The 22533-nt window shown below is 38.3% G+C and overlaps 1 protein-coding gene across 2 annotated transcripts in view; it reads right to left on the bottom strand.

Annotated features, from left to right (window-relative positions):
- Positions 1–22533, bottom strand: part of RDX (radixin) — a 100141-nt gene that overhangs the window by 71958 nt on the left and 5650 nt on the right. For both annotated transcript variants that reach the window (XM_080687074.1, XM_080687073.1), the window contains exon 2: positions 8876–8951. In XM_080687074.1, the coding sequence (XP_080543200.1) occupies positions 8876–8887 (12 nt within the window). In that variant the 5' untranslated portion in view covers positions 8888–8951. The remainder of the gene's footprint in view (positions 1–8875; positions 8952–22533) is intronic.

Genomic DNA, 22533 nt, shown 5'->3' on the forward strand with positions numbered 1-22533 from the left:
GAGACAGTGGGAACTGAGCTCATCATCAATGGCCTGTGATTTAATCAATAATGCCTACATAATGGAACGTTCATAAAAATCCTCAAGGAAGGGGGGTTCAGTGAGTTCTGGTTGGTGAGTGCATCCATATGCAAAGAAGAGGGTTCACCCAAATTGGACAAGAACAGAAGCTCCTGAGCTCCAGACTGTTCTGGACCACACCCTCTCTATCTTCCTCTTCATCTGTATCTTTCATTTATATCCTTTACAATACCCTTTATATTAACCAGTAACAATAACTTATGATTCTCTCTATGCATTAAGTGTTTCCCTGAATTATGTGAGCTATTATAACAAACTAGAGGTCCAGTGCACAAAATTCGTGCACGGGGGGGTGAGGGTGTCCCTCAGCCCAGCCTGCACCCTCTCCAAAAGGGCAGTGGAACATCCCTCTCACAATCCAGGACTGCTGGCTCCCAACTGCTCGCCTGCCTGCCTTCCTGTTTGCTCCTAACCACTTCCACTTGCCAGCCTGATCACCCCCTAACCACGACCCTGCCAGCCTGATTGATGCCTAACTGCTCCCCTGCCAGCCTGTTTTCCCCTAACTGCCCTCCCCTGCAAGCCTGGTCACCCCTAACTGTCCTCCCATGCAGGCCTGGTCCCCCTAACAGCTCTCCCCTGCAGGCCTGGTCCCCCCCCAACTGCTCTCCCCTGCAGGCCTGGGTCCCTCCCAATTGCCTTTCCCTGCAGGCCTGGTCACCCCCAACTTCCCTCCTCTGCTGGCTAGGTCATCCCTAACTGCCATCCTCTTCAGGCTTGATCACCCCCAACTGCCCTCCCTTGCAGGCCTGGTCCCTCCCAACTGCCCTCCCCTGCTAGCCTGATCGCCCACAACTGCCCTCCCTTGCAGGCCTGGTCCCTACCAGCTGCCCTCCCTTGCTGGCCATCTTGTGGTGGCCATCTTGTGTCCACATGGGGACAGGATCTTTGACCACATGGGGGCAGCCATCTTGTGTGTTGGAGTGATGGTCAATCTGCATATTACTCTTTTATTAGATAGGATAGAGGCCTGGTGCATGGGTGGGGGCAGCTGGTTTGTCCTGAAGGGTGTCCTGGATCAGGGTGGGGGTTCCCTTGGGGTGTGGAGCGGTCTGGGCGAGGGGCCTGTGGTGGTTTGCAGGCCGGCCATGGCCCCTGGTGACCCAAGTGGAGGCCCTGGAATCTGGGGTTTATTTATCTTCTACAATTGAATCTTGGTAGCCTGGAGCAGAGCCAAGCCTTCTGCTTGCTCCGTGGTGGCAGCCATTTCTGTTGGGATTTATGTATCTTCTATAATTGAAACTTTGTAGCCTTAATCGAGGCCTAGGCCCGCAAGGGCAGTCGGAAAGCTTGGCTTCCTCCATCTCCGGGGGCAACCCTAGCCTCCTGCTCTTTTCAGCTCCGTGGCTGCAGCCATTTCTGTTTGGGTTTATATATCTTCTATCATTGAAACTTTGTAGCCTTGAGTGGAGGCCTAGGGCGGCAAGGGCAGGTGGAGAGCTTGGCTTCCTCCATCGCCAGGGAAACCCAAGCCTCCCTCCTGCTCTCTGTGGCCATAGCCATCTTGGTTGGGTTTATTTGCATATTCGCTCCTGATGGGCTGGTGGGCGTGGATGGGGGGCGTGGCTTGGGGGTGTAGCAGAATGAATGTTAATTTGCATATTACTCTTTTATTAGATAGGATTATAGAAACTGATGAGGGGATCATGGAAATCCCCAATTTGTAACCAAATTAGACAGGGCTACTGCTTATTTTTCTAATTGGGTTGTTGTCTTTCTTTTTACTCCTATGTAGGAAATCTTTATGTATCCTAGATATTTTGTCAGTTATCTTTGTTACAAAAATTTTTTTTCTCCAAGTTAGTAGTTTGTAATTCTACTTTATAAAGTGCCCTTCTTTTTGGTAAACACATCCTTAATTTTGATATTGAATTTATCAATGTATTTGTGCACGTTTAAGAACTATTTCTCTACTCTGGAATCATGAAAATATTAACTAATCAGCATACATTTTATATATTTCCTACTAAAGTTTTATTTATCATAAGTTGTCCTCAATAATTTTTCCTTATGATTTGAAGTAGAGGTCCAATTTCATTTTTTAATCCCCATAAGGATAAAGACTACTCTTTCACAAATCAAATGTCTATAGGTATGCATCTGACTTTGTGCTCTTTAATTGTTGCATTTAACTATTCTGCCAATATCGTACTGTCTTGATTACTATATCTTAAATAATTCTTTATATCTGGTAGAGCAAGTCTTCCCTCATTATCTTCAGAACTATCTTAGCTATTCTTGGCACTGTGTTTTTGCTCTTAACTTCATATGAAATTGTAAACTTTTTATTATAAATCATAATCAATACTCTATAATGATTTAAACTGAAACTACACTAAGTTCATTAATACAACACGTTCTCTTGGGGTGAGAAATGACATCTATTAAAAATGGCCTTCCTATTCATGGCTATGGTTCTATGCATTAATTTAAGTCTTCTTTAATATCTTTCAAAAAAAGTGTTAAAATCACATTAATCATTTGCTAGATATCTTTCCCCCAGTTCATTATAATTTTGTAGCTATTATAAATATAGGTCCACCATTTCTTGATATCCTAAAAACACTGAAAACTGAAGTTTATTAGGTAATTTCTAGCAAAAAATTTGACATGGAGTAATGTGACCAACTGGTGAATTAATTCATCCTACTTCAAATGAATATTCATGCACTGACCTATAGAAGTATTAACGTTTTGGGGTAATACAAAGACCCCAATGGAAGTTTCATGATATAATGGCATGTACACATAAATATAGCATATTCACCTTTCTAAAATCCAAAATATCCCAAACACTGAAACTCATCTAGCGTAAGGGATTCAAATACAGGATTGTGAAAATGAAAAGTATCTTTCCAATTTTTTTTCTGGTTTTGTTTCTGTAGAAACGCAATTTATTTTTAAAACTATCTTTTTATGAGTTCCCTTGCCAACTGTTATAATGAGCCTGTAAATCTTTGTTTATATAAACCAGGGGCCAAAAAACCTTTTCTGTAAAGGACCAAAGAGTAAATATTTTAGGCTTTGCAGACTACACAGTCTGCTGCATCTACTCAACTATGCTGCTATAGCAACAAAGCAGTTATCCTATATAATGAAAGTGTAATATGCAAATTGACCCTAACTGCAGAACAACAGGGCAACTACTGGTTGCTATGACGTGTACTGACCACTAAGGGACAGATGCTCAATGCAGGAGCTGCCCCCTGGTGGTCAGTGCGCTCCCACAGGGGGAGCTCCGCTCAGCCACAAGCCAGGCTGACCACTGCAAGTGCAGCGGCTGTGGTGGGAGCCTCTTCTGCCTCCGCGGCAGCACTAAGGATGTTCTGACTAAAGATCCCCCAGGGAGTGGGCCTAAGCCAGCAGGTGGACATCCCCCAAGAGGTCCCGGATTGCAGGAGGGCGCAGGCTGGGCTGAGGGGCCACCCTTCCGAGTGCACAAATTTTCGTGCACTGGGCCTCTAATGGATAATAAAACATACTATGTACCAAGAAAACTTTAGACACTGAAATTTGAATTTCATATAATTTTCACATTTGAAATATTCTTCTTTTGATTTTCTTTTTCAACCATTGAAAATGTAAAGCCATTCTTAGTTTACAGGCCATACAAAAACATGTGGCAGGCTTGATTTGGCCTATGGCCATAATTTGCCAACCCTTTATATAATAAAAGAATAAGCTTAATATCTTCAGTGTTTCTTCCTTTCCACTCCTTGAGTTTTTTATCTCTTCTTCTATACACATTTCTGTTCAGTGTTGAATAGCAACAGTGGTCATATGTATCTTTTGTCATGATGCTGATTTTAAAAGAAATGCTCCCAGTGCTAACCCATTAAGAACAACTTTGGCTGCAGCTTCTCTTCTCTATCTGGCTTAAGAGGTGTTGGTTTTTGTTTTTTAAATAATGAATATTCAATTTTAGCAACTGGTCCCACTACGTTTATCACATAATTTGTCTCCTTTAAACTAACCATGTTAACTGTGGCAGAGATTGCTTGTTTGACCACCAAAATGTAATAAAATTATAGGTGGACACGTGGCTACTAAACTACAGAACATTTCTCAATATTTCTTGCAATTAGCTATGGCTATGTGACTAAGCTCTCACCCACCAAACGTGAGCAGAGGAGATAATGGCCACTTCCAGGCCTAGGCATTAAATAGTCCACATGCTTCCCTATGTTTTTCCTTCCTTCCTGCTGACTGAAACTCAGACATAGCAGTAATGCACCTACAATTATGAAGACGATAATAATGCCCTAGACCAGTGGTCGGCAAACCACGGCTCCTGAGCCACGGTTTGCCACTCTGTTGACTAATGAGTTTGCCGACCACTGCCCTAGACCTATGAAGTTCTCAAACTTCCTAGTTTTGTGATCTCTTTATACTCTTAATAATTATAAAGCATCCCAAAACACTGGTTTATGTGGATTATCTAGCAACATTTACCACCTTAAAAATTAAAACTGAGAAAATTTTAAGATATTTACTGATTTAAATGTAATGAGAATAAACTTATTACATGTTAACATAACATGAACAATACGAATGTCACTTATCAATATCTTTAACATAAGAGCACTATAAGGCAACTTTAAAGCCTTTTCATTTCATCCTAATTGTAATTCTCTGAGTAATCAAAGCACATTATTAAATCAACTTTATTTTAAAATAAAAAAAAAGATCTACAGAAGTTGTCATTTGACCTAGGTTACATGTCTACTAAGTATAAAGCTGGGCCAATAAGATCAATATAAAATATAAAGATCAAATTAAATTTCTCCAACTGTGTGTTTTGAAAAACTAGACTTTTTATTTTTTATTTCTGGAGGAGTGGGGGGAGAGGGTGGCTAATTAAATACTGAGCTCAAAAGTTTCAAAGAAAAAATACATTAATTTTAATATCTTAAATTATTTTCTTCCAGAAATTGTGTGCATAACAACACATAATTTATATCCAACTGTATATATAATTTTGAATCCTTACCCTAAGGAATAAATGTTTTCCACTCAATTATATTGACTAAAGAGTTTCCCAAACTATCTGCAAAACTTGCACATTCCTCTAAGAAATATATTAGAGTTCCACATCCTTACTAACACTTGATTCCATCAGTATTCAATTTCAGCCCTTCAAATGAGTATAAAGTAGTATCTCACTGTACTTTTAATTTGTGCTTCCCTGATAACTAAAGATATTGAGGATTTTTTCATCTGTCGACTATTAATATATGTTCTTTTGTGAAGCATTTGTCCAAAGTTTTTGCCCCCTTTTTTTTTCTCTACAAATTTGTCTTATTGAGTTCTAAAAGGACTTTATATTGCAACTAGAGGCCTACTGCATAAATTCGTGCACTCCAGGGGGGGGTGTCCCTCAGCCCAGCCTGTGTCCTTTCGCAGTCTAAGAGCCCTCGGGGGATGTCCCATAGGGAGCAGGCCTAAGCCGACAGTCGGACATCCTTAACGCTGCCGCGGAGGCGGGAGAGGCTCCTGTCACCGCCACTGCACTTGCCAGCCCTGAGCCCGGCTACTGGCTGAGCAGCGCTCCCCCTGTGGGAGCACACTGACCACCAGGGGGCAGCTCCTGCATTAAGCGTCTGCCCCCTGGTGGTCAGTGTGTGTCACAGTGACCGGTCATTCCACCATTCAATCATATTAGCCTTTTATTACATAGGATTATTCTCTCCCATTCTGCTTGCCTTTTCATTTTCGTAGTACAGTAAAACCTCTATATAACAGACTAATTCAAGCAAGGGGGTGTCTGTAAAAGCCAAAAGTCTGTCATATGATAAAGTTTTCTGAATGCCGTATATTAAAAAAAATTTAGTTCATCTGTTTTTACTTATGTAGACACATTTGTGTAATTAAAATTAAGTATGTATGAAAAATTTAACTCCACAGAAAAGTTTTCTTTATGTATTAGAATAATTTTAAATTGATATTAAATAGATCTAGTAAATGCATGCATTTACCAGTCACAGCAAGTAAACAAATGCATATGGCTGGGGCATGGCTGAGCACATATGGGAATATCCGATGTTAAAACTGCTTCAGAAAATAACACCATGAGACAAGAGAACCAATTACCAGTCAAGATGCGGTATGATCACATGCTAATCATTCTCCCAACAATGTTTATAAGGGGTGACTCTTAGATTTAAATCTGTATACTATAGTTGTAGATATTAATATTTATTGATGTTGGGGAAATTAGTGTTTTTTTCCAACATGTGGCCTACTCACCAAAATTTGTTAAAAATAAGTTATTAATAACAAAAAATAACCTGTTAATTTATTAGCAAATCTTGCTTAAAAGCATTTTAAAATTAACAGTGTTAATTTTCACATATGACATATGGACCAGAAATTGTGTCCGTTAAATCCAAAGTCTGTTAAATCGAGTCAGTTCAATCCCAGCAGTTCCAGTCAGTTAAATCACTTTAGGTCCACAAAATCGAGGGTTTTTCAAAGAGCAAAAGTTTTTAATTTTAATGAAATCCAATTTTTTAAAATGATTCAAACATTCTGTGTTCTATAAGAAACTTTGCCTACCCCAAGGTTGCAAAAACGTTTTCTTATGTCTTCTAGCAGTTTTATAATATGGGCTTTTGAATTTCGGTCTATGATCCACTTAGAGCTAACTTTTTGTGTAAATTATGGGATAAAGGTTAATGTTCATGTTTTATTGTATCGATAACTTTTTGTTCCAACACTATTTGTTGGAAATAATTTAGTTTCCCCATTGAGTTGTGTGATTCCCTTGTTGAAAGCATAATAATATTTTCATTATAATATATGTTGTTTCACTGATCCTATTTCAACAATACCACACTTTATTTTCATAGCTTGTGAATAAGTATTAAAATTCAGGAGTGTTAAATTTTCCAACTTTATTCTTTTTAAAAATTGCTTTAGCTATTGCGTCCCCGTTTTCCTCCTCTTTGCCCACCTCCACCTAGCTCCTACCCCTCTTTCCCTCTGGCTATCATCACACTGTTGCTTGCTTGGGGCAGTGGGCACACGATGCAATGTGCAGATGATATGTTGTTGAGTTTGTACATTTGAGACTTGTACGGTTTTGAGAGCCAACGTCACATCAATAAATTCAATTAATAATAAAAAATAATAAAAGAAACATGAAAACTTGCTTTAGCTATTCCATATAATTTTGGTTTCGCAGTTCCATAAACATTTCACAACCACCTAGTCAATTTTAGTCAAAGACGCCTGCTGGGATTTAACTGACTGGAATTGTACTCAATCTACCATTGCATTTAAGGATAATTAACATCTTAATGTTTTCCAGACATACCTAGACAATATGTACTTTTTTGTCCATTTTAAGTCTTTAATTTCTCAGTTTTCAGTACAGAGATCTTGTACAGTTTCTATAAATTTATTTTTAAGTATTTTGTATCTTTCATGCTACTGCAAATGACTTTTCAAATTTTACTGCTAGTATATAACAAAGACAACCGACTTTTAATAATATAACCTGTGTCCAACAATCTTGAATTCAGTTATTAGTTCTAGTAGCTGTTCTTTCTGAAGATTTTCTACATAAACAATCATATCATCTGAAAATAGAAAAAATTTACTTCTTCCTTTTTCATAGTTATGACTTTTATTTCTTTATATTCTTCTTTCCCTCAAACAGTAAATGAACACTTTGTTACCTGCTGAGTCTTTAAAGTAATTCCAAAGTGATATCCATACCAGAAAATTCCAATAATTATAACCAATAATTTTTTTAAAAAGGTAATTGGCCAAAAGAAAATTACGGAAAAAAAACACCCCTATTTTCTTAAAGAACATTTATCCTTATATAAAACATCTAAGACTATCTAATATCAGCACAGGTATCATGAGTATCAAAAGCAGCATTATAAGGCCTCGCCAGTTGCTCAGTGGTTAGAGCATCGGTCCTCAGACTGAAGGGTCTCGGGTTCAACTCTGGTAAACGTACCTCAGTTGCAGGGGCACACAGGGAAGGCAACTGATCGATGTGTCTCTCTCACATTGATCTCTCTCTCTCCCCCCCACCTCCCTCCCTCCTACTCTTCCTCCCTTCTATTCTCTCTAGAAAGCAATAAAAAAAGATATCTCAGGTGAGAATTTTTAAAAATAAAACCAAACAGAATTATGAGAAAAATAATAATGAACCTCTCATTCCTATTATTTACTGACCAATGAATGTATACCATCTTCTTCTAAATCCTCACCATATGTATCGCCATTTCATATGTAAAAAAATTAAGAATGGAGAGACTGAACTAATCTAACAAAAACACTCAAATTAAGTAACAAAGCCTGAACAAGAACTAGGACAGTTTGATCTAGAACCCATGAATTTTAATCTTAACCACAACACTACCATACCTCTTCTTCACTGGCCCACATAATACTGCACTTTAGCCACATTAATCTAAACCAGTTAATAATAATGTCAATGCCTTCTTCTTCCCAACAATTCTACCACAATACTTTACTTTGTTCCAAAAGGAACTTAGTGCCGGCTGGCATGGTTCAGTGGTTGAATGTCGACCTATAAACCAGGAGGTCATGGTTCGATTCCTGGTCAGAGCACATGCCCGGGTTGCTGGCCTGATCTCCAGTGTGGGGCATGCAAGAGGCAGCCGATCGATGATTTTGTCTCATCATTGATGTTTTTATCTCTCTCCCCCCTCTCCCTTCCTCTCTAAATCAATAAAAATATATTTAATAAAAAAACACACAAGGAACTTAGTGCTATTTATTAAGTAGTGGCAAAAGTAAAATAAAATATACTTACTGGTTTCGGCATTTTCCTTCTCTTTTTGTCACCTTCTTTAAAAATTCTTCACTTTTATAAATCCTATTGTCACCTTCTGTTAAAAAAAAACACATAATTGATCTATTATATTTTTAATATCATGCTTTTATTTAAAGAGATGTATTAAATAAAGTCCAAATATTTTATTTTTTTAATGTTATTGAATTTATTGGGGTTACTGGTTAATAAAATTATGTTTCTGATGTACAATTCTAAAAACGTAAAACACTTTAAAATGTTCAAGTAACATAGTAGTCTCTTGTTTTATTGCAATTTTCAATGTTTTCTATTATCATTTCACATTCTCTAAAAATATTTATAGTTATGATTTAAAATAGCATGCATCTCAAATAGCATAATGTAAAGCATATTGATCACCAACTAAAACTCTAATTAGAGAAAACATACAGCAAGGAAACAAGATTGCTATGGGGCCAAATGCTGTCTCTGAGTCAGGTTCATCCCCAGACCCTGCCTGATAGACACAGAGAGTAAAGATGAGGATAGATGGATTCAGAGGTTAAAGAAATGAATCAAAAAATACTTTCCAAACTTTTCTCTGTATTGCCAAAGACCAAAGGAAATTCTGATTAATGTAAACTATCTACACTAATAAAAGAGAAATATGCAAATTGGCTGTCACTTCACAACACCCACCAGCCAATCAGGAGTGAGGATGCAAATCAACCTGACAAAGATGGCAGCAGCCCTGCCCCGCCAGTTGCTCCAGGCCTCTGGGCAGCACACACGCAGGTGCGGAGCGGTCGGGCGGGGTGGGATGCCTGCTATGAGGGGGCGGGCGGGGGGCAGAGGGAGCTACAGGAGTGACGCTCCGGCTGGAACGAAGACTGAAGGCTCTGGCCAGAGCGAAGGCCTGGGTCCCAGGTGCCAGAGGAAAACCGGTGCCAGCAGCCAGGGGAAGGAAGGCCTATTGCACAAATCTTCGGTGCAACGGGCCTCTAGTAAACGGTAACTTTTTAAAGAAAATTACTTTTTCTTTTTGAAAGTTTAAAAATCCAATAGAGAAAATACACGGGTAAGCTTATTCACCTAAGGTTTATAAAACAGCCATAGTCTGCACAATTGCAATTTGCATGCTATTCACCAACAAGTTAGTGGCCTTCACTGAAATGTAGATAAAACCAAAGTTAAATTGTATCTTTTCACCCCTATGGCTACAGAAGTGAATCCTAATCCAGGAAAATCATAATGCTAGTTCGTCTTAGGATAAATGTCCTTACAAACATCTAACAAAATTGGTTTTCACCCTACAAATCTACCAAAAGATCAAACATTCTTAATCATTATTCAGTCCATAAAAAAAAAAGATTGTCATTCCAATTTGAAAACCTATAGTAAGAAGTATATCAGATAAGTTATTACTTGAAATCAGCTTATATTGGTAATATCCTTGCCAAGAAACTTTATTCATTATACTAGCTTCAACTAAATTAATATGCCATTAGTTTTGTGTTTTAAAATTGTATTACCAGTTGCTTTTTAAGATGCTATAATGAATAAAACTGAAAATCCTCCAAACTGAAATAAAAGTAAAGCATTGAAGTAAGGTAATTTCCCTAAATTATACTCAATCAATCACATGCCAATAAACCTCCCTACAGAGGGAACTTCCTTCCAAATTATTATTTATCTATTAAACTCATTTCCTAACTCACCTACTTTCACAGACATAAATGTACTTCAGTTCTATCTTCTAATTCTATACCCTCTTCATCCCACTACCATCATCTTAGTTCAGATCCTTAACATCTCAGGTCTTAAAACAGCCTCTAAATAGATCTGCTTTTAACATCATCTATAAGCTAAAAACCCACAAATCTGTACATTTCCCCAAAACTTGCTTGGTTAACTTGGCTCGCTCAACATCTAAAGATTATCTCAAATATAAAGTGGCCAAAACACTTCAACCCCTACCCTATAGCTGAGTCTGCTTTTCCATAAAAGTCTTGATGATATCCTATATAATAAAAGATTAATATGCTAAGTGTGTGGTCATTCGTTCAATCAATCAAAACGTAATATGCTAATGACATGCAAAGGCTGCTCAACTGCTCGCTATGACATGCACTGACCACCAGGGGGGCAGAGTCGACCAGTTGCTATGACGTACACTGACCACCAGGGGGCAGATAGTCGACTGGTCGACCAGTCACTATGATGTGCACTGAACACCAGGCGGCAGAAGCTCCGACCAGTAGGTTAGCTTGCTGCTGGGGGCCAGCCAATCAGGACTGAGCGAGATGGGCTGGACATGCCCTGGAGCCCTCCCTCGGTACCTCCTGGACCCTGATAGTGCACCAGTGAGGTCCCTCGGCCTGGCCTGCGTCCTCTTGCAATCCAGGACCCCTCGGAGGATGTCGGAGAGCCGGTTTCGGCCTGATCCCACAGGCTAGGCCAAGGGACCCCACTGGTGCACAAATTTGTGCACTGGGCCTCTAATATTTCTAGAAAATTACTCATTGTATTCGTTCATGTTTTTTTATAGCTCTACTACATCTGCAGGTATAATCCTCTTTTCATTCCACTTTTGCCTTCCATTTTGTTTGATTAATTTTGCCTGAAGTTTGCTTAGTTTATTGGTCTAAAGGCCAGCTTTCAGTTTTGATATTGTTTCTTATATGATTTTCTCTTTTGTTAATTTTTGTCCTTTTCCTCATAATTTTTTTTTTCTCATTAGTTGGTTTTACTCTGGCTCATTTTCTAATCCCTAAAATTGAAAGGTTGCCTAAGTAATTTACAATCTGTTTTCTTTTCTAATACACGCATTAAGGCCATAAACTAAGCACGTCCAAGTATAAGGCAGCTCCAAATATAACGTGATTCTATTTTGCCAGTTAGAATATTTTAAAACAGTTTTTATCTGAATATGTAAAATAAGCAAATACATATTTATTAGTATACTTAACACATTGTAGACCTGTAGTTTTATTGCTAGTTTTACCCAGTGGCCAGATAAGTTTCTATGGAACGAATACAAAAAATGTTTTACATAAATGTTAAAGGCACACTTTAAAATTAAATACCCACTGCATTATTTATTACATGTTCTTACAAGCTAATATCTTTTTAAAGAATTCTCGTGATTGACCACAAGCCTTAGAATAGAAAACACGAGAATTCTCATGATCCATCCACAATGTGTTAAATATTAAAACACAAACTGTAGACTATTGATTTTGTCAGAATATTGTTTGTTTTATCTCATATTTCATAGAAAATTTTTGACACAAGACATGAGTGCATCAAAACTTTCTGAATCACAGTAAATTTTCCAAATTACATGAGCATTTTTGAATCACTGTATTATACTACCATTAAAATTTTTATCCCAAGCCTACAACTACCCATTTATATAAAATATTAGAACTTTCTTGCTTATTTGTACCCTTGAGATATATTTTACTATCTACATTGTAGCCAGAGCGTATTACTTTTTAGTGATTTTTTTTTTTAGCACCAGATCTGTGCTAGATTTCTTTGCCTCTTATCAGATGAGTTCTGAGCTTTCCAAACTCACAGGTACTAAAAGGCACTTCAGGTCAACGTGCCAGTCTTGAACTTTCATGTTCAAGACAAAAACGGACGTGAGGATTTCTTATGCTCAAAGAGAACATAAGAATTACAATGAGAGTTTCTAAGAACACAAATATAAATAAACTTGTCTGCGAAATATTTTTTGAGAAAATATCTTACCTTCTATTTGAATCCATAATATTTTTCTAAGTCATTATAGTGGTTTCCCACGTTTTTATATGTACTTTTTCATTGTTGTTTAACTCTGTTTCATTTTTCCAATTATAATTTCTAATCACTACTAAGAACTTTAAGTTTTCAAATGAAATGGTTATAGGCCTGGGGGCAGAATGCTATCTTTTTATTATTTATTTCTAAGTTTACTATACTATAGTCAAATAGTTCATTTAGATATCCTTTATGTTTAGAACTTGGTCAGTTTAGTTTCTTTTTTTACAAAAAAAAAGTTTCTTTCTCATAAATAAAAACACACTTGCTGCATCTGATAAGCTAGATCAAGCTAGACCAAGTATTTAATGTTTTATAGTCTTTCTACTAATATTCATTTTAGTGTACTTAATCAATTTGAGAAAAAAATGGATTAAATTTTCCCAAGTATGACTGTGGATATTAATTTCTTCTTGTAAATGGGCATTTTTAAATGTATATGCTTTAAGTTATGTTATTAGGTGCACAGAGGCTTACAAGTGCTACATCTTGCCAGTGGATACTTTCCTTTTCCACTAAGTAATAATGTAATTGCATATAGAATATGACATTGATGGTTATTCCCTCAGCATTTGGAAGATATTCTTTTTCTGGGATCTATTACTGCTGATGAGAAGTCCGCTGTCAATCTAACTCATTCCTTTGAGGTCTTACGCCTTTCATCTCTCTTCCCTTTTAAGATTTTTTGGGGGGAATGGAGGTGTTCTTCAGAATTGCTTTTATTTACTTTGTTCAAAATTAGGTAAGCTTTCTGACAACCGATGCTTTTATAAATTCTGGAAAAGTATTAGCCATTATTTCTTTCCCATTTTCTATTTTCATTCAGCAGTTCTTCTTATACACATACTGGGTATCTAATATCTCTAATCAGGTAAATAAATACCAAGTTTGTGGGTATGCAGAATTTCTGAAGCTACGTATTACTCAAATACTAACGGTAGGATTATGTTCTTTTCCTTTAAGAAATAATTTACCCAAGTTTTCAATACTAGAATTACTTCGTTATATTCTATTAAAAAGGACCTTTGAAGCAAAATAATACATTATTTAAGTTTTAGATTTAAAAAGAACTCTGTTGACATAAAAGTATATGATACATCAATACACATAAACCAGGTTTTACACAAGTTAAACATTTTTTAAACCTCCAACAACCCTAACTGATCTAAATAAACTGTGGGAAGTGCAGGACCTAACCAAAGCTTTTGCAAATACAGACAGATTCAGTTAACTTCTAAAAGAAGCTTCTAAAAATGTGTATTTTCAGGCCAGTGTTCTCTCTTAAAACTCAAAATGCTGTTCTATCTCCTTATTTAATAGTTGAATATAGAGTGATTATTCAACAATGCCTTATATTTATAGAATACTTCATAGTTATATGTTCTTATACATCATTCAATTTTCTACTGACGAAAATTAGGAGATAATAAGACAGGTCGCATCATGCATACTTTATAAAAACATCTGCATGAAAGTGACTTGTCCTAAATCACATGGGTAATAAGTGACCCAAGAGTCGTTTTGACACCTAGAATCGAGAATTCTACCATATACTAACCTGTATTCCTTTTCTTGTATTAAAAAAGGTGAGAAATAATTTCACTTGTGAATATTTATCCAAAGAAAGTAACAAATGTGTAAATGGTATAGTTGCAAAGATTCCAGTTATAATGCTATTATAAGAGTACATGTAGAAGATGGTGGCATAGGTAAACACCTAAAATGCTGCCTCGCACAACCATTTCAAAACTACAACTAAAGACAAAACGGACATCATCCAGAACCACAGGGAGGCTGGCTGAGTGGAAATTCTACAGCTAGAAGGAAAGAGAAAAGCACACTGAGACTCAGAGGAGCTGCAGGAGGCAGAAGTACAGAGAAGCGTGCGTGGAGAGGACTGGCAACTGAGTGTGCAGCTGGCTTTTTCAAGCGGGAGGGAGACAAAAGCTCCTGACTGCACTGAACTCCAGTTCCGGGCGAGACTCTGGGGACCCAGACTCAAACGGGGTGAAACTGGACTGTCAGGAAAGAGAAAAGCACACTGAGACTCAAAGCAACTGCGGAAGGCAGAGGTACTGAGGCGCGCATGTGGAGAGGGTGGGCAAATGAGTACGTGGCTGGCTTTCTCAAGCAGGAGGGAAACAAAAGCTCCCGACTGCACTGAACCCCACTTCTGGGCGAGACTGTGGGGAACCAGACTCATTCAGGGAGAAACTGGACTGTCTAGCAGCGGGCAGAACTCAAGGGTGGCTTTCTTTCAGAGGTGATTGCAGTGATTACCACAGGACACTGAGACACAGGGGCCTATTAGGGCAGGGCTGACCGGAAACCAATGCTGTCTGCTCCGCTCTGAGACTCTGCCCCATCCAAGCTGAGCACAGAGGCTTTTGCAAGTCTAGTCTCATAAGGGTGTCTCCAGCACAGAAGTTCTCCCAGCGTAGACACAGCTGATCCTCACAGCCAATTGGCCTGGAGATCAATTCCTCCCAGTGATACTAACAACAATCAAGGCTTAACTACAACAAGACTGTGCACACAGCCCACAAAGGGGTGCACCAAGAGTGTCGACCTCAGGTAACTAGGGAGGGTGAGCCACTGGGCCCTATAGGACACCTACCACACAAAGCCACTCTATCAACTCAGGGAAGCAGCCAAAATGCAGAGACAAAGAAACAGGTCACAAATGAAAGAAATGGAGGAAAGCAAACAACTGGATATAGAGTTCAAAACCACGGTTATAAGTTTTTTCAAGAATTTTCTAGAAAAGGCCGATAAATTTAGTGAGACCCTTAAGGATATGAAAAAGGACCAACTAGAAATTAAGCATACACTGACTGAAATTAAAAATATTATACAGAGATCTAACAGCAGACTACAGGATCACAAGAATCAAGTCAAAGATTTGAAATACAAAGAAGCAAAAAACACTCAACCGGAAAAGCAAAAAGAAAAAAGAATCCAAAAATTTGAAGATAGTGTAAGGAGCCTCTGGGACAACTTCAAGCATACCAACATCAGAATTATGGGGGTGCCAGAAGAAGAGAGAGAGCAAGATACTGAAAACCTATTTGAAGAAATAATAACCTAAAACTTCCGCCACCTGGTGAAAGAAATAGACTGACAAGCCAGGAGGCGCACAGAACCCCAAACAAAAGGAATCCAAAGAGAACCACACCAAGACACATCATAATTAAAATGCCAAGAGCAAAAGACAAAGAGAGAATCTTAAAAGCAGCAAGAGAAAAACAGTTAATTACCTACAAGGGAGCACCCATACGATTGTCAGCTGATTTCTCAACAGAAACTATGCAGGCCAGACAGGAGTGGCAAGAAATATTCAAAGTGATGAACAGCAAGAACCTACAACCAAGATTACTCTACCCAGCAAAGCTATCATTCAGAATTGAAGGTCAGATAAAGAGCTTCACAGATTAAGAAAAAGCTAAAGGAGTTCATCACCGTCAAACCAGTATTATATGAAATGCTGAAGGGTATTCTTTAAGAAGACAAAGAAGAAGAAAAAGGTAAAGATAAAAATTATGAACAACAAATACTTATCTATCAACAAGTGAATCTAAAAATCAAGTGAATAAAAAATCTGATGAACAGAATAAACTGGTGAATATAATAGAATTAGGGGCATAGAAAGGGAGTGGACTGACAATTCTCGGGGGGAAAGGTGTGTGGGGAATGCCAGAAGAGACTGGACAAACATCATACACCTATGGATGAGGACAGTGGGGGTAGGGGGCGGTGGGTAAGGGCAGAGGGTGGAGTGGGAACCTGGTGGAGGGGAGCTATGGGGGAAAAAAGAGGAACAATTGTAATAATCTGAACAATAAAGATTTATTAAATTAAAAAAAAAAGAGTATATGTAAGACTAAGAAGTTAATTACGTGAATACTGAGAGATTAGTTAAGAGGTTAGAAATATTTGTAGGGTCTGTTAGACCGCAACACAGCCAATCAAAATGTTATCAAAAAATATTAAATGACATGACAAGTTATTCACAAACTACTGAGTAAAAGAGCAGATTTTAAAATCATATATACAGTAGCATCTTTTTATTTATTATTATTTAATCCTCACCTGAGGATATTTTTCCATTGATTTTTTTTTTTTACAGAGAGTGGAAGAGAGGGGGAGAGACAGAGAAACATTGATTGATTGCATCCTGCACGTGGGGATCTAGGCTGCAACCAAGGTACATGCCCTTGTCTGGAATCAAACCCAGGACCCTTCAGTCCACAGGCTGACTGGCTAGGGCTCTTTTCAAAAAGTATAGAGAGAGCAGAATGATCATACTCCAAAATATTGAGTCTCTAGAGAATCAGAATCCTACAATAAACAGCTAATATGCAAATTGTCCCCTCAACCAGGAGTTCAACCAGGGGGCGGGGCCAGCCGGCCAACCGCCCACAGCCTCTCCCCGCGCCCAGCGTGGCCTAATCCCCCCAATTGGGGTGGGCCGGCCAGACCTCACCCGTGCATGAATTTGTGCACTGTGCCTCTAGTTAATCTATAAATTTCTAAAATAAAAATGTAAGACCGTAATAAGAAAAACAAATTCCTTAAAAGAACAATATTTAGGTAAATAAACTAAAGTTGGACCTATAACGTCACCATAACATTTAATAAAATCTAGGTAGGTTAATCCTTTTTCAAAGAGAGACAAATTTTCCCCCCAGATTTGGAGGAAAAATATGACCAAGGAAGTTATCTACACTAATAAAAGAGAAACATGCAAATTGACCATCACTCTACTACATCCATCAGCCAATCAGAAGGGAATATGCAAATGAGGACAAAGATGGCAGCTGCCCAGCTGCTCCAGGCGCAGGCAGGGCAGGATGCCTGCTATGAGAGGGAGGGCAGGGGGTGAAGGGATCTACAGGAGCGGCACTCCAGCCGCAGCAAAGATGGCAGACTCTAGCTGAAGTCTGCAGCGAAGACGAAGATGGCAGACTCCAGCTGGAGTCTGCAGCAAAGACGAAGATGGCAGACTCCGGCCTGAGTCTGCAGTGAAGACAGCAGACTCTGGCCAGAGTCTGCAGCGAGGAGGAAGATGGCAGACTCCAGCCGGAGTCTGCAGCGAAGATGGCAGACTCCAGCCGGAGTCTACAGCAAAGAAGAAGGCTACAGACTCTGGCCAGAGCCTGCAGCAAAGACAAAGAAGGCAGACGCTGGCCAGAGTCTACAGCAAAGACGGCAGACTCCGGCAGGAGCAAAGGCCTGGGTCCCGGGTGCCCGAGGAAAACCGGTGCTGGAAGCCAAGGGAAGGAAGGCCTATTGAACGAATCTCTTCATGCAATGGGCCTCTAGTTTTATTTAAAATCCCTACATAGGTAGAATAAAATAAACATCAAAATTAAAGTAATAGCATAGAAAAATATGCAACAGCCGTAACAAAAAGTTACTATGGAAATTAAAAGATAATTAAATATAGAAGGATATCACTTGAACCCCATTCAGTAAAAATGGTTAAATGAGAAACTCTTTAGCAACAAATCTTACTGGGGGTTGGGGGAGAAGCACAACTGTGCTGATTAAAACTCAAGCCCTGACCAGTTTGGCTCAGTGGCTAGAGCATCGGCCTGCGGATTGAAGGGTCCCAGGTCAAGGACATGTGCCTTGGTTGTGGGTGCATTCCCAGTGGGGGGTGTGCAGAAGGCAGCTGATCGGTGTTTCTCTCTCTCTTTTTTTTTAAACATTTTATTGATTTTTTACAGAGAGGAAGGGAGAGGGAGAGAGAGTTAGAAACATCGATGAGAAACATCAGTCAGCTGCCTCCTGCACACCCCCTACTGGGGATGTGCCCGCAACCAAGGTACATGCCCTTGACCGGAATCGAACCTGGGAACCTTGAGTCCACAGGCCAACGCTCTATCCACTGAGCCAAACCAGTTAGGGCTGATGTTTCTCTCTCATCGATGTTTCCAACTCTCTATCCCTCTCCCTTCCCCTCTGTAAAAAAATCAATAAAATATATATTTTTTTAAAAAGTTGTCAGTACATAGCAAAAGCTAAAAAGTGTTTCTGAACAGGAAATTCTGCTTCTGGAATACAGTAGGTCCTCGGGTTACGTCGAGATCCATTCCTACAGTGCGATGTAATGCGATTTTCACCATAAGTTGGAACCCACCTACATAAGCACCTACGTCACTCACATGGAGCACATACACAGCAGTAATGAAGTGAAACAGTAAAAAAATTTTAAAAGATAATAATTCTTGACCTTTACTTGTGGTAAATTAATAATAAAAAACATAAAGCACATATGTACATACGTCGAAATGATGGACTTTTTTTTTTATAAATACTGTAAATGGGAGATGGCGACGTAATCATGAAACAACGTACATCGAGTCCAACATAATCCGAGAACTACCTGTATATCCCAAAAAAGGTCATCTGTATCAAAATATTATCAGCAGCACTTATTATAACAGCCAATGATTAAAACCATAATTAATGTTAAAACCATGTGACATGAACTAGTTTTTTGTGGGGTATATTATGACAGACTGTCAACATTTACAAAGGTAAGCGAAAAGACAGAATATGCACCACCCTTTAAGTAAAAATGCAGATATCATTACAAATGGTATCTGGATATACAGAACTGAGCACTTAATTCTAATCAGAGTCTTATTTTTGTTAAGTTCCTCATTTTAAAAATCAGATGAGAATTTATTTCACTAAATTGCGTATATATCAGTTACTAGCTTATCCTATATAATATATCCTATATAATAAAAGCCTAATATGCTAAGTGTCTGACTCTTTGTTCCACCGTTCAACCAGTTGCTTTGACGCACACTGACCACCAGGGGGTAGATGCTCTGACTGGTAGGTTAGCTTGCTGCTGGGGTATGACTGATCGGGACTGGGCAAGACGGGCCAGACATGCCCTAGACCAGTGGTCGGCAAACTCATTAGTCAACAGAGACAAATATCAACAGTACAACGACTGAAATTTCTTTTGAGAGCCAAGTTTTTTAAACTTAAACTTCTTCTAACGCCACTTCTTCAAAATAGACTCGCCCAGGCTGTGGTATTTTGTGGAAGAGCCACACTCAAGGGGCCAAAGAGCCGCATGTGGCTCATGAGCTGCAGTTTGCTGACCACGGCCCTAGACGAATCCGTGCACCAGGCAGTTTTGGCCCGATCCCTGAAGGCCAGGCCGAGGGACCCCACCAGTGCACGAATCCGTGCACCGGGACTCTAGTATACTATGATATAGATAAGAATTCCACCTTAAATTTTTTAGGATGAGGCTGTGTATATACATAAATAAAATCTACATTTTTAGCCAATTAAGTGATTGAAAAATATATCACAAAATTATTTAACCTCAATTGAACATTTTTAGAACTTCTGATTATATTAGTATATTATTCTTGAAACTGGCATCTGTTAGTAGAACAGACAAATGTCACATGAAAAGACATGATACCTAGATACATGTCATAGGTTCCACCTCTAATTGAGTCATCTTGAATACTGTCAGTATCTTCCTTTCTAAAAAATGGCAATATAGAATCACCTAAGCCACTGTATATCAAAGATATATAATAAATATCAACTATTCTTCCCTCTTAACACCTAATTATGGAGGGGGAAAAGTCGTCCCTCCTCCCCACTCTTCATAAATTTCTTAGAGTGGTCTCATCCTACCTTTTTTCCATACTGACTCCCCATAAGCAATGAAGCACAATCATGGCAGCAAAATAACCGAAAATTAAGAGGCTGCCAGAATACATGTCCCACTTCCAAAAAATTTCATGTATGAGTATGTCCTCAAACACTGAATGTGTCACATTTTATAAATAAAACATTATCTTCTTTGTCCTTTAACAGGGACCCTAAAACAGCCTCCTCTCTACCTCACACAATGGAAAAACAGCCTCAGACTCAACACCTTGAGCTCTAGTAAGTCAGCAGCAAAACAGACTCTTCCCACCTGTCAGGTGGTAAAACAGGTGTTAAGTCTAGTCCATACTAGGCCTACATTAAAGCTTCAATAATTTATACCAGGCTGCCTAATTTTACTCTTAAGATATTCTTTTCCACAAGCCTAAATGTAATTTTTTCTGTCTTTTATCCAAACCTACCTGTAATTTTTTTTTTTTTTTTTTGAGACACAAAAGAAACCTCTGAACACAATTTTGGTCTCTCCACAGACTAAAAAAATGACAAAAAAATTCCTCTGCCAATAAACTGAATTAATAAGGTAACTCTGGCAGTCAAATCAACACACTAACAGCATCTACCAAAAAAGTTCTTAATCTTCTGCCACCAATAGGCCCCTCTGGAGCAGCCTACGAAGCTCTTCCTAGAAAAGTATTTTTAAAATGCACACAATAGGCCCTGGCCTGGTACGTCAGTTGGTTAGCATTGTCCCACCAAGGTTGTGGGCTCAATCCCTGGTCAGGACACATACAAGAATCAACCAATGAACACACAAACACGTTGAACAACAAATCAATGTTTCTCTCTCCCTCCTTCCTTTCTCTCTCAAAAATCAATCAATAAGCGACAATTTTAAAATGCACACACTAAAACAATACCAAAAATTACATTGAAATTATCAAAATATAAAAAGCACAAATTTATAAAATAGTCATATATATGCTTCTTTATTAATCTTTAAACAATATCTATTAGTGGGCCTAATAATCAACTTCTAAGTAATGATGAGTATGAATGTCGTTTTAAGATATCTGCAACAGTAATGGATCCGCAATTTCTATTGGAAATAGTCTCTGCTACTGCTAATTGCTACTGCTGCCCACTTTCATAATGAAAGGAAATATGTAAAGATGTAACCTTTTTCCCTATCCAAGTTCACAGACCCATAGGCTTAAAACCTCTAATATACACAGAACTATGTTTATTATATGTTTAGCTCAGTGTTAAGACTGTATTTAATAGCAATAATAATGCACTTTTACCTATATAATGCCATGTGATTCCCTAACTGAAACAAAAAGGACAAGAATTTTAAGCTCCATTTTGCAAATAAAGAAATAGGCCGAAAGCAAGGACAGGGGTAGTGAATGGAGGGAGTAGTTGTAGAATGCCCCCTCTTCAACCACTTTATCTACATTACCTAATTTTCCTAACAGCCCTTCCTCCCTCTGCCCAACATAGGTGTCACAATCCCTCATTCTTCTAATAAGGAAATGCAGGTCCAGGTTAAGTGACTTGCACAAAGTACTAAGGCTAGTTAACAAAGCCAGAGGTCCATCGAAATCCTAGTCCTGGGCTTTTGACATTCTGCCCTTTTCTAACATCATTCTAAACAAGTTCATCCCAAGCAATGACTAGAACACATTAATACTGCTATAATCACCTCTGTAAATGAATTTCGTGTAAGGGTGATATGCAGTTCTAAATAAGAAATTAAGTACTTTTTTTGTAGGAAATTATTTTTGTTCAAGAATATTTTCAAGGAAATGAAATATTCAACATTTTTAGCAAAATATACGTTACTGAAAATCCAATGTCTAGAACTTAAATATAAAGGAAAACTACAATATTTTTAAGTTTTACATTGAATTTACATTCTCTTCTAAATTTATTTTATAAATTTAAAAGAAACACTGTATCTGTATTATTCCCAAGGTAGGTAGAAAAACAAATAACATCATTTGCAATGATTAATTTTAAACACCAAAAGATAAAAGTTAAATCCAGTCCAATTTCCTCATTTTACCTTTATGGAAACATAAAAATTTCATATAATAAGTGTTTAAAATAGAAAAAGAAAGATAGGTTCAAATCTGTTGCACTGAAATATTTACTTGTTTATACACACAAAAGTGCTTAACACACTTTATGATGTACAATATGGCACAACTATATTCCATCAG

This window comes from Plecotus auritus (assembly GCF_963455305.1).
Source record: "Plecotus auritus genome assembly, chromosome: 9".
Lineage (NCBI taxonomy): Eukaryota > Metazoa > Chordata > Mammalia > Chiroptera > Vespertilionidae > Plecotus > Plecotus auritus.